This window comes from Mesoplodon densirostris, chromosome 2, assembly GCF_025265405.1.
Source record: "Mesoplodon densirostris isolate mMesDen1 chromosome 2, mMesDen1 primary haplotype, whole genome shotgun sequence".
Lineage (NCBI taxonomy): Eukaryota > Metazoa > Chordata > Mammalia > Artiodactyla > Ziphiidae > Mesoplodon > Mesoplodon densirostris.
The window spans coordinates 152,854,764-152,868,439 of NC_082662.1; the positions used below are offsets into that span (position 1 = coordinate 152,854,764).

At 43.3% G+C, this 13,676-nt stretch overlaps 1 protein-coding gene across 6 annotated transcripts in view; it reads right to left on the reverse strand.

Moving 5' to 3' along the window:
• NPL (N-acetylneuraminate pyruvate lyase) overlaps positions 1-12,755 on the reverse strand; it is a 36,203-nt gene extending 23,448 nt beyond the window's left edge. For 2 of the 6 annotated variants that reach the window (XM_060088519.1, XM_060088524.1), the window contains exons 1-3: positions 9,885-9,982; positions 8,368-8,442; positions 396-469 (exon numbers count right to left, since the gene is read on the reverse strand). In XM_060088519.1, the coding sequence (XP_059944502.1) occupies positions 396-469; positions 8,368-8,435 (142 nt within the window). In that variant the 5' untranslated portion in view covers positions 8,436-8,442; positions 9,885-9,982. Of the gene's footprint in view, positions 1-395; positions 470-8,367; positions 8,443-9,884; positions 9,983-10,375; positions 10,407-12,461; positions 12,580-12,674 lie in introns of those variants that run through there. The other 4 variants (XM_060088525.1, XM_060088523.1, XM_060088521.1 and 1 more) reach the window with 4 other exon arrangements.
• Between the last annotated feature and the right edge of the window lie 921 nt (positions 12,756-13,676).

Here is a 13,676-nt window from a genome sequence, read left to right on the forward strand (position 1 = left end):
ACCTTAGAAGAGGCAGTTGGCTTGTGGCCTTTTTGAATCTTATTGTTCATAACTGCCCCCACTGCTCATGTGTGTAGTGATTTTTACTCCCTAATAGTTTCTTTGTAGTCTGTTGCTCTCAGAGATGTTTGTCCAGGTGTAAGCACTCCGGTAAAGGGTCCCAGGTCCCAGCCTATCTCAGGTACACTACCAAATTATACAATCTCTTGATCATCTTTTAGGTCCAAAATTGATGAGACTAAAAATCCACAAATTTTACATGGCTTAGCCAGGCTCAACCATAACCTGTGACACAATAACACCGTGACCTCCTAGCTAGTAATCTGGTGACAGCTACTTCCTAAGGACTGAGCTAGAGATATGTAGAGAGACATATATCTCTAAAGATGACTTACCAAAAATATTCTTCACTCCCTGTTCTTCTACAAGATAATCCACATACCGACCAATGACTGAGAAGTTGATTTCTCTGAAAGACATAAAGAAAAAAAATTAGAAAAAGAATGTGTATTTATTCTTTTCTAGATTATTCAATTCATCCCCACAATTATAAACTGCTCTCTCTTGTTAATAGTTATTCAAATCCATCTAACCAGTCTGAAATTCTTAGCCTGCTCTGAATAATGCTTGGGCTTTTTTTCTTCCCTTGAGTCTGGTGGTTTCTCTACTCAGCCATATGTGCCTTACTTATGTGAGAAAAGCACTATTAGTTATCCACAAAGGTTTTATGTTTAAACTTTATCACAAGTAATACTTAAAAAGTAGTTAATAATCTTTTGCCCTTTGGGGGTGGAGTGATGGTTGGGGGCATGGTTAAACGAGAACTTAACATTTTCCATGTGGCGAGAAGCAATCATTTCTTAGGCTTACAAAGTAAGAAAATTCAAACTTAGTAATTTAAGAGTTTTAGCACTTAATATTTGTCACAATAAATGAAGGCTTAAAGCCATTTATACGTGTTAGTGTTAAACTGAAGAGGGATAATAGTTGAAAAGGAACTTTGTCATCACTTTGCCTTTCAAAGTGTTATCTGTGGAACAGCAGTATCAGCAACTGGGGGAATTTGTTGGAAATGAAGAGTCCCAGGCTGCACACAGTTCTCCTGGTCAGAATCTGCACTGTAACAAGATATCCACGTGATCTGCATGCACTGTGCCGTTTGAAGAGTACTGACCTTGCAAAAACCTGATGCTTAAAATCATATTGAGTTTAAAAATCTAGAAACTGACTCACAGACAGATCAGATAAAGTGACCTGTTCTCAATCAAAATACAGGTTGGGGGACTTCCCTGGTGACGCTGTGGTTAAGAATCCGCCTGCCAATGCAGGGGACACAGGTTCGATCCCTGGTCCAGGAAGATCCCACATGCTGCGAAGCCACTAAGTCCGTGTGCCGCAACTACTGAGCCTGTGCTCTAGAGCCCGCGAGCCACAACTACTGAAGCCCGCGAGCCACAACTACTGAAGCCCGTGTGCCTAGAGCCCGTGCTCTACAACAAGAGAAGCCACTGCAATGAGAAGCCCGTGCACTGCAACGAAGAGCAGCCCCCGCTCGCCGCAACTAGAGAAAGCCCGTGCGCAGCAATGGAGACTCAATGCAGCCAAAAATAAATAAATTTTTTTAAAAATTTATAAAAAAAATACAGGTGGGGAGGATGGAGGATGGAGAAGGAAAATACAAAGGAAAATGGTGGGGCAAGTGTGTGTTAAATGTTGCAGAATGCATGGTTGCCAAGAACACTCAGTACTAGTTGGCTAGTACCTTTGCATTTTAGTCAGCGGGGCCAGAGAATCCTAATGTAATTTTAACCTTAATAATATTCTTTTCATCTTAACTTACTGTATTCCTTAAAAAACAAAATGGAACCAAAATATCTGATGCATATAGAAAAACAAAGACATCAAAGTGTATATGTCAAAGGGAATAGGAACAACACAGATAAAAACAAAGAATGATAGGCAACCACTGCCCACAACACTCAAAAGACAACTGGTCCAAGCTGTCACTTGGGAAAAGGTAGGTTTTAATGTAGTTAAAAGGCCTGCAAGGGGCTTCCCTGGTGGCGCAGTGGTTGAGAGTCCGCCTGCCGATGCAGGGGACGCGGGTTCGTGCCCCGGTCCGGGAAGATCCCACATGCCGCGGAGCAGCTGGGCCCATGAGCCATGGCCGCTGAGCCTGCGCGTCCGGAGCCTGTGCTCCGCAACGGGAGAGGCCCCAACAGTGAGAGGCCCGCGTGCCGCCAAAAAAAAAAGGCCTGCAAGGGGAACAAACTCTCTCCATAAAGGCTCATGCCTGAAATATCATAACACTGCCCCTCCCTGTCCCACTTGCTCAAATGCCAAATCTTTGCTTATCAGTCTCACTGAGCAAGACTCCAAGATGGGGGAGTTAGCTGCCTAGACAATCCATCTCAGGACCTTCCTTTAGGTCAGCTTGAGCTGCTCAACTTCTTGAAATCTCTCTGCCTCAGATATTTCTGACCACTTGGAACCACACCTTCATACCACACTAGCCCCTTGCTGCTTCCATCCGCTCTTCCCCACTTGGGACAAGCCCTGACATGCAGGAACAATTAGCTGGGGCTTTGTTTGTGTGACACTAACGTTGGTTTTGACCAGTGATGTCCATCTACTCATGCAAGTAACTTCCCAATCGCAGATTGGAAACTGGAAATAAAGCCTCTCGGCAATAGCTTGTGTTGGAGTCACAGATTCAAACACAGTGGCTCCTGCACACTTTCACTGAAGTCTTGACACCTCCCCAGTCCCACCCTGGCCACATACTCGGACACTGAGAGCAGGCCTGGCCTCTTCAGCAAGGAGGAGCCTGCAGAGCTCCAGATGACTGAGGCCTGGTAGGCACTGTACTCACTTTGATGTGCTTTCTTTTGATTTAATCTAATGTTTTCTTATTTGGAAAGGGAAGCTAGAGAGATTGTTTCCATTTCCAGAAGTCCTTAAGGAAGAAATTTAGTCTTTTGGGGTGCATGTGTGTATCCCCAAAGTGGACTCTAAACTCAGCAAGGACCCCCACTACCAAGTGGCCCTCTATCGGCCAGTCCAGCACAAGTGCTCAGCACTGCACCTGGCTTCAATTAAAGGCTCAATCATTATTGCTGTTATTATTCCTCAGTGACAAATTCCTCACACCTCAGCAAAGTTCATATCTCTGTTATCATGAACATCACTTTGTAAATTGTTTATGCCCACCCTCCAGTCTGGAGCAAGAACTTCCTGAAGGCAAGAACTGTGCCTTTTATACCTTACAATCTCTCATCTGCACCTGGCACAGCACAGACACTCAACAAAGGCTAGTGAAGGAGCCGTGATGCAGGAATTTACAATGATGATGAAACACCCATAATCTCTGCTTTAAAAGCAGGTTATCTCCTCACTTGCAGGATGTGTTTACATTTCACTACCATATTAACTGAGCAAAGAAAATAGCATATATAAATAACTAAAATATTGAGAAAAATACGACAAAGGCTGTGATTGGTTAGAAAGTATAGAGGTTTCAGCAGGGGACTGATAATTCCACTTAGGGAGGCTGGGAAGGAGATTTCAAGGACAAAGTGGATCTGGAGTAAATAGGGTGAAATCCTATGATCCTCTTTCCCTCTGACTGTATTGAGAGCTGCTATTTGTCTGGCCCTACTCTGGTGTCCTCCTTCTAGAGAGCTGGCCACACCCTCAGGCAGATCTAGGCCAGCACGTGAACCCTCCAGCTCCTTCTCCTTCCTCAGAGAACTCCACGCTATTTTAAGGCATCAGTGTAGCAGTGCTTTTGTCTACACTCACCCCCTCTCCCCCACTCCTTTAGGCCTTGCTGATGACAGCTATGATAATTCCACTCAGGTTAGGGGTGCTAATGGGTGATACATCATCTATTCCTTCAAGAAAGCAGTTTGCTTTTTCTTATAAAATGTCCCTAGCCTATAGGAGTGACATTAATGGTGGAATTCTGGGGCAGTGGCAGAGCCCCCCACAATGTCCTTGGACTTATGGCCTTTTGGAACTACCAAATCTCCTTAGAGAGATCAGAGGTTGAAAAGGGATGGCTCCTAAATGTGTTTTGTTTGACTTTCACAACGGTAACATTTCTTTTCATGTTAAAAAAAAAAACCTTTGTTTGAAAAGCCAGACAAGGGAAATGCAAATCAAAACCACAATGAGATATCGCCTCACACCTGTCAGAATGGCTATCATCAATAAGAACACAAATGTTGGCAAGGATATGGAGAAAAAGGAACCCTTGTACACTGTTGGTGGGAATGTAAAATTTGTGCATCCACTATGGAAAACAGTATGGGGGTTTCTCAAAAAAACTAAAAATAGAACTACCATATGACCTAGCCATTCCACTCCTGGGTATATACCTGAAAAAGACAAAAACTAATTTGAAAAGATACATGCCCCGCAATGTTCATAGCAGCATTATTTACAATTGCCAAGATACGGAAGCAACCTGTGTCCATTAACAGATGAATGGATAAAGAAGATGTGGTATATATACAATGGAATACCACTCAGCCATAAAAAAGAACGAAATGTTGCCATTTGCAGCAACACAGATGGACTTGGAGGGCATTACGCTAAGTGAAATAAGTCAGGCAGAGAAAGACAAATACTGTATGATAGCACTTACATGTGGAATCTAAAATATATAACAAACTAGTGAATATAACCAAAAAAAAAAAGAATACTCGCAGATACAGAAAACAAACTAGTGGTTACCGGTTGGAAGAGGGAAGGGGAGAGGGGCAATTTAGGGTTAGGGGGTTAAGAGGTACAAACTATTAGGTATAAAATAAGCTATAAGGATACATTGTACAACAAGGGGAATATAGCCAATATTTTATAATAACTATAAATGGAGTATACCCTTTAAAAACGGAATCACAGAAGATTGTGAAGATTCCCATGGTGAAGTCAAGGGCATTTGAGGGAGAAAACACAACTTTTTTCTAAACATTCTGGCCAATCTGAAATGGACTTTCTGTTCTAACGACTGTGAATGTACTCAAAGGAAAGTGATTTCTTGAAACAACTAAGGAAAGCAAAAGTCTTTCACTCTAGTGTAGAAAAAGATGAGTTGGGATGGGTAGAGATAGACCTTCCTTTCCAGCTATGTGTTAGTCTTTAGGATCTTGGTTTCATCAACTGCAAAAATAGAGATAACAGCTCTCTCTCACTGAGTTGCTGTCAAGATTTAAGTGGAATATGTCCATTGAAATGCCCAGCATGAAGACTGACACAGTCTTTACCAGTCAGTATTAGCTTCCTTTCCTCATGAAATAACAAAATTATTCACTCATGAAATAACCAAATTTACCACAAACTGTGCTAGATGCTGAAGATACAAAGATAAATAAGATACGTGCTCAGTCCCCGTGTATGGTCTGGTACCCAATAAATATCTGCATAAGATTAAGCAGCTCATAGCCTGTTGGGAGAGACAGGCATGTAACAAACAGTTATTGTAACAACTATCATAAATAATTGTGATGTAATGTGAAAAGGTAGGCACAGGATACTTTGGGACCACAGAGGAAGGACTCTATAATGCTTTCTATGGAAAATGGGGAAGAATCACCGGAGGATGGTTTTGATGGATGAATAGATGTATTCAATTGGAGCAGAGAATGGAGAGGGTGACGGTAGAAAAAGGCAGAGGAAACAATGTGTAAAGGCACAGAGGGAAGAAAGGGGATGAGGTGTTTGGGGAAATAGAAACGTAGCAGGAAAGGTAGACTGTAAAGGACTTCCTATGTCAGCCCAGGCTCCTGGGCTTTAACCTTCAGACCAGTTCATCCCAGACTTTTATGTGCTAAAGAATCATCCAGGGACACCGTTAAAATGCAGGTTCTGGTTCAGTGGTATGTAGCAGTGCCTGAGTTTCTGCATTTCTAGCAAGTTCCTACGTGATGCTGGAGCTAATGGTCCATGGTCTGTACGAGTAGCAAGGCTTGGACAAAAGGGAATTCAGATTCTTAAAGTGTAAATCTAACAAATGATTAGATTTATTTATGAGGACTGGACTACAGTGCGGAGGATAGATTGGAGTTCCAGGTACTCAGGCACTCTTACTTAATGGAGATCACAATATCCCTAATAATATTTAACATCAGAGGACTTCAGACTCTTAGCATTTCAATGGGCCTTAGAGATAATGTGGTTGAACTCTGTCTCTTCATAAAATACGAGAGAAATTTACAAGGTGACAAGAGCTCCCCAGGGTCAGACAGCTGGTGGTATCAAAGCTGGGGGTCAAGAACCCAGATACTCTAAAATCTGTTTAACCATGTTTTTGCTGACAACTTCCCCACTCTAGGACATCAACTTATATTCAGAGTTGAATCATTAGAATTATGAAGGAAAAATGTTCGGCCATTCTGAATTACGGAGGCCATGGTTTACTCTAAGAGCCAGGTTAGGAAAACTCCTATGATGGCTGGTCACCAGGCAGAATTTCCAGGTGTTAGATTCCATGTGGCTCTTCTTTCTGTCCTGTCTCTTAGAAACATGTCAGAAATGCAGATTCCCTTGTGGGCAAGTGGGTTAATGGCCACCTGCTATTGGTGGGTGCTCCAAACCTGCTTCATACCTATTAGGAATGTTTGGACGGAGCAGAAAGATGGAGAGAAAAGAAAACTAACAAAACTTACATGTCTACTATGTGCCATGTACTGACACACATTTTGATTTAATTTAAATTCTTACAAGGCCCTTATTAAAAAATGCATTTTTATTTTTATTTCACACCTTAGGAAAGTGAGGGTCCTAGAAGAGAAAAGAATTCATGAAGAAAGAGGAAATTGTGTAATAGAGGCAACAGGGCCAGAGGTATTTGGGAAACAGAGAAGGATCCAGAAAAGCAGTCATTTTAGTTATATCTAATATGCGTGGGTCCTGGTGTCCCAGGAAAATGGCAGGATAGAGGAAGCACAGTGACACTCCGCAGGTCCCAGATGAACAAACAAGACTTAGAAGAAGCCACTTCTAGGCTAAGAGGGGTCTGATTAAAACGGTTAAAGTAGCATCAACCAGATGTAGTGTTTTGAGCTTGCAAACAGGATCTTACTCCATAATAGGAAGTAAATCCTGTCTGCTCAATCACATGCCTTCTGTTTTATCTGCCCAATAAGTGGCTGACACATTGAGGAGGAGCTGACTTTAGTCTTTCTTAGGGCTTGTGGAAATGGAGAAGCAACAGAAAAAAAAAATTGCTATTAACCATTGAATAATTTACATGCCATCTCAGCAAGAATTTTATTTAGACCGAGTAAAGATGTGATTTTTCAAGAATCTTAGAAGCCAGAAGTCTTGAACTCCAGTTATCTCAGGGAAAACTGTGATATGGTCAACTCTGAATGAGAATGGTAAAAGTCATAAGAAATTTCATTTACTTTAAAGGGGTAGGGTTAAGGTTTACAAAATTCAGTAACAGAAAACCAAAAATGTAAAAGCCTTACTTAGATACCTTAAACACCTCATCTTCCGTTTACTTCGTATGCCACAATAGCAATTCAAACTTATTGACCTAAGCACATATTGACCCTGTGCTAAACACTATTATATGGATTATCTCATTTTAATACTCATACCTCCATGATGTAGGTAAGACTACATTTACGTTTTATAGAGGAAGAAAGGAGAAGCTTAAAGAAGCCAGAATTCTGTTTTGGCAAGCTGACTCCTCTAACAGGTTAAAACACTTAGATCCAGATAGTGGATGAATCCCCAACTTATTAATGGCAATGTCCAGGGGGGAAGTTATATATTGCTCATGGACGCCCGGGGCACATGACCACTAACTGCTAGTACCAGCAAAGGGACCGCCATAATATTCACTGGAAAATGCTTGCTTGGGTAACAATTTCTCAGCAATCATCTGTTGTTACCTCCCTCTTGCAAGCTCCCAAACATTTAACCAATGTTGAAATGTGACTGTAAGACATGCCTAAGGGGGCCGTCTGGCAGCTACCTTCCCCACTTTCCTCACGGTAGGACATTTTCATCACGTCCACGGACAGTCTAGAGACAGGATCTAGAGGCCAGAACTTGATATCAAATCCTGTTAAAATGAGATTCTCCTCACCCGACTCCACTGGCCTTATTTGGGAAGGCCAGGGCTCTGCTGAAATGCAAGAATTTGCTCTGTGGGGCTACAGACACTGGGAGGAAGGCAAGCTGCCATTATCTTACCTTGTCTCCTGCACTGTTTGTGATACAGAGACCTCTTCTCTGACTTGGGGTCAGAGACAGTGCAGGGGCAGAAGCTGCAGAGTCTAATCGACCGCTGCTATAGAGACCTTCTGACCACTGGGGTGGAGGGAGATCCCTTTAGTCCCAAACCATAGTTACCCATGCTCAGTCATTGGCGTGATGGTCGCAGCAACAAGACCTTGAAGTTTCTTCTTCGGGGAGGCCATTGAGCTGCTGAAAAAGTCCGGAAAACATACAGCGTAATTGCTCTCCTTCTTCTAGGAATGTCAATTAATGATAAAACTCCGGGGCAAAGTCTGTTCCCACAAAGTTTAGAACTGTGAAAAATGCTTACAAGTATACAAACAGAGCAAATGAGAAGAATGTAAAATGTGACAGCTTCATTTTATAGAGGAGGAAACTATATTTTAAAGACAGGAGATTTGGAGACAAGAAGAGAGCAATGTTCTGGGAAAATACCATTGGAAAGGCCTCCTGTTTTATCTATATGGATGACTGAGGCAATCTGAAACCTCAGAGAGCAGGGGTGAATAACAGCAGAAGAAAGAATATGAACCTAACTCAGCGAGGTCAAATATATAAAAAACTACCGATTGCTCAAGTTGAAATATGGTCAGGAGAAAAGAGACATTCTTATCTCTTTCTATATCTTCATACTGTTAAGCAAGAATCTCCCCTAAAATCAGTACTTAAGTCTTAAGGCTTCAGTGTGATCTACAAGACTGTCTTCAGATTTACCTAACTATCCTTTCATATGCTGGTTTTGACCAGTTTTTCCCTGTTTTCCTAGCTCTAGTAAATCACATCACAAACATTTATTCACCTCTCCCCCACTAGACCAAGCTCCCCCAGGACAGGAAACAGATTTCATTTGCCTTTGTTTTCTCCGCACTGAGTGCTTTGCTGGCAATCTCGTGCACCATTAAAAAGTGATGAATATATGGGTGATTGAATGAGGTGTTCAGATTGTAGCTTGATGATGACTTCCACAGATGGGGAGATCGCTTCTGGGAGTGAACCTGGCAACACTCATTTGAGGCAAAAGCATCCCTCACCAGCTGGCAGAGAGCGTACCTGTCCACAACCAGCGTAAAAAAAAGCCAAGAAGTTGCCCAAAACAGGCAATGAGAGGCAACAGAGCATCCTGGTTAATAGCCTGCATTCCATAGGTAGACTGCCTGGTTCAACCTACACCTCTGCCACTTAACTAGTCATAGAAGAATTGTTATTTTTTGAGCTGTAGGACGTGAAAATTCGAAGCCACAAATGCAAAGTCTAACAATTGAAGAAGAAAATAAAATATAATCAGACAGTATTTGGTGACAACTGTACAAAAGATGTTTGGCTTAGAGAAAATACAAGAGAGGGTATATTATAGTTCTGAGGTCACTGGCACATTTAAAAACACAAATGCCCACTAGCAACTTACATCTTACCCACATAATGTAATAATTATGAATTATCTCATTTTGTTTGCTCTTTATAACTGTTAATCTCATCTCCCCAAATAGGAGTATAAACTTCCAGAGTACAGAGATCATTCCTTCTACTTTTTCTGTATCTCCCAAGAGTCCTGGCTCAGGTGAGCCCTTGAAGCTAGAAACAGAGCAGAACAAGGACAAAAACATGAAAGGGTACAGTGTGGCAAAACTTACTGCTTTTGTGAAAGGCCAACGATGATACCTCCCCTGATAAACAGATACAGCCCTGGTGAGGCTTGCTCCTGAAATTAAGCCTAAATCCTTCAAGTAGCTTTGCTCTGTACTGAAGGGCAACAAAGGGGAACGTTAACAGATATATAGGATACTAGGGTTTCTCTGACTTTTCCTAGTTTGAAGATGAGACTAACTCCTGTTGGAAGTTTTGGAAGAGAAAGGTAATCACCTGGCCCATGGGGAAAATGCAAAGCCCATAACACAGGCCCAGTCTACCCCAGAGGAAGGTCTGAGCATCAAATGAGGTTGATGTTGTGCCCGCTGCACATCTTCACTTGGCCTTCCTGCATGCATCTCAACTCGAGAGCCCAAAGCGAACCTGCCACCTGGTCTTCTAAACAATTTCTTCCTTTGCTCCTTACAGTAGAGGGGTTAGAGCACCAGCTCTGGAGTCAGACTTCCTGGGCCTATATCCTGGCTCCATCACTTACCAGCTGGGTGACTTTAGGACTGTTATTTAACCTCTCTGTGCTTCAGTTTCCCCTTCTGTAAATGGGGATAACAAGCATCATATTTCACAGGGTTGTTGAGAGAATTAAATTACTTAATTCTTGTAGAGTGATTAACAGCAGTGCCAGGCACATAGTAAGTACAGGTTCAGTCCCCTCCATGAAGTCTTGTCTGCTGACCATAGGACATTAGCAAGTAGCATTCCTTTATCAGCACACTATTTCCTGTCATCTCAGCTCCACTGGTACCCCCCTCCCCAACCCTGGCTACTCTTTTCTATTTAGAGTCTAAGTCATTGCAGTTCCAACTGTTATCTTCTTTCCCTGCAATCCTTCTCTCCTGCCTTACTGCCCCTCTCCTAACTTACCCTTTGTTACCTCTTATCTAGACCAATGGGCACAACTCCATGTCCAAGGGGCCCGTAGGGACTCAAGAAGGTTCAAGTGATAAGAGCCCAGAGAGCTAGGTTCCACATTAAGTCTCCTAAATTGAAAAGTACTAGGCTGTACACCCTAGATTTCCATATTCATGTGCTTTTGGCTGCATTTATTTCATATTTAGAGCAGTTACAAGGATATTCTTAGGATGGTCAACAGCTTGGACTGGCAGATAGATAGATAGATAGAGATATCCATATACCTCAAATTAAGTGCACTTAAATACAGTTTGATTGGTTAAAGATATGGGGTCTGGGAATCACTGTCCTAATCCCAACTCTCTTCTTCAAAATAGTCAGGATGCCAGAGTAACCTCCCAGTAGCTCAGACATTTCTGATCTTGCTTTTGCCCTGCTGGAAAAAGGCCAATTAACTTCTTCCTGGCTTCCACAGGACAAATACCAATTTCCATGGTCTGGGTCTCTGTACAGATGTCTTCACACCTGAAGTGCACTAGCCCAGTTGGTCCCCACTGCTATCTACCTTGTGCTGGCTTGTCCGGCTCTCCCACCCGGAATGGCAACATCTCCCACTTCAGCTCCTTCAGTACAACCAACTTTCAGAACTCACTTTAAAAACTAGAGAACATTCTCTGATGCCCTAAATGAAAATAACTTCTTACTCTTCAGAATTCCCTCAAACATTTGCTTTTCATTAAAAACTTTACATCAGAGATATTAGCAAGGTAGTTTTGGCTCGTCTAGAGTGTAAGCCATCAGGGGGCAAGAACAGCTTCAAAAATCTGTCTTTGCACAGAGCAATACACTAAGTAAACGAGCAAAGACTGCTGGCTTTGTAAACTGTGAAACTGCTACAGGAAGAGATGGGTTAAAAAATCACAACCATAACTGAGAATGATCCAGATTTTGTAAATTCGAGTTTTAAATAAAAACTACGTAACGTTATGCGTTCAAATTCTTCATAGTTTGTATCAAAAACAAATAGAGGGCTTCCCTGGTGGCGCAGTGGTTGAGAGTCCGCCTGCCTATGCAGGGGAGACGGGTTCGTGCCCCGGTCCGGGAAGATCCCACATGCCGCGGAGCGGCTGGGCCCGTGAGCCATGGCCGCTGAGCCTGCGCGTCCGGAGCCTGTGCTCCGCAATGGGAGAGGCCACAATAGTGAGAGGCCCGCGTACCGCAAAAAACAAACAAACAAACACAAATAGAATGTTCTCCAGCCTAAGGCTTAATGTGAATTTAGAATGTTACTACTGAAACACTTGGGCAGGGCCTATTACTCTCGAAATCTTACACCTTTATCCACAGACAAGAACCCTTAGTGCAAAGAATTCAGATTGCCTAAGTCAAATTCTCTTAAAAGGGAAAAGTTTTTTAAAAAAAAATCTCTGGGGAAGGTGGAAGAGGAGGATGCAGCTCTGGGCATGAGGAATCACTCGAGAGAGAGAAATATTAATACTTGGAAAGGAAGAAACAAATAGAGAACCTAAACAAACAAACAAAAATGCAGAAATACAATTTCCCATCAAATGAAGGGACTGTATCACACTTAATCACTAAACTCTCTTCCCCCCAGTGGGTGCCTCTGATCATTTTGAAAAAAGGATCCTTAGGGCCCGGCTCTGTAGTCTGGACAGAATCCAGGGCAGTGGGTCCCTCCACCCCGTCCGTACAGACACTCGCCCGGGCCGGGAAGGTGTCGCGTTCACGCTTCCTCAGGCTCCATTTCCCAGCTCCCCTGCCTGGCCCTTTGCGTCCGGCCGTCAGCGCCTCGCCCACCGCCGAGTCCAGTGCCCCGGCCCTCTACCCCCGTTCCCTGACTGTCAGTCAGTCTCCACCCGTCCGTCCGTCCATCCGTCAGTCCACGCCTGCGCGCCCGCGCTCACCCACACGCCGCCGGCCCACCTCCACCGCTCCGCGCCGCGCTCCCAAGCGCGCTCTTTATCGCCGGGGCCGCGCACCACGTGCCCACCCCGCCCCGGGGCCTTTGAGCTGTAGCGCCGCCCCGCGCCCAAAGCGTTAGGCAAAGGTGGAGTTCCTTCTTTCTGCGGGGCGGGGGGCCCGAACGCCGGGGCCTTGAATGAACATGGGCGCGCAGTCCCAGCTTCCTGACAGTTGCGAGCATCTGAACTTGCACTTGGGTGCCCGCAGCGCGTGCTCACCCGCGGCTCGGCTCTGCTGCAGCCCCCCTTCTTCTGCTAGGCCTTTCCTAGCACTTCCGCGTCCTGGGCTCCTTCCCGTATTAACTTTTCTTCTGTCCAGGGCCCTGCAACAATAGGTATTTTGTGGTCCACTTGCAGGAACGTCAAGAGTTTATTTTCTAATATCAAGTTCTGTGTTAATCAGAAACACAGCCATAAACAAGTCCTCAGCTTTCTCTTGCTGATGTGAATTAACCTCAATTTTCCATAAAAGGCAATGGCTGATGCTTGTTTCATTTAGAGAAAAATGAATTTCTCAAAGTGCTTTCTGGTTTGCAAAGTGCTTTTATATCCATTAGGATAATTCTTTCATTGCACACAACACCAGAAATTAATTCATTAATGAATTCATAAAACAGTTCTGTGTGGTGGGTACTATTTTTTTTAATTCATATTTTACAGATGAGGAAGCATTCTCCCATTTTATAGATCAGAAACCGATGTTTAGAGAGTTAAGTGATTTGCCAAAGGCCATAGAGCCAGTGAGTGGTTGAACCGTAGTTTGATTTCAAGTAGTCTGGGAGCTGTTACTATGAACTGCTATTCTGTTATCCTGCAAAAAAGGGAGGAAGGAAGAAAGAGTCCTAGTTACATCTGTTTGTTTTGTAGTGTTAAAAAGAATATTATATTCCAATGGGACAATGTTAGTATTTTTTTGGTCACACTTTAATATATGAAAAATTAAGT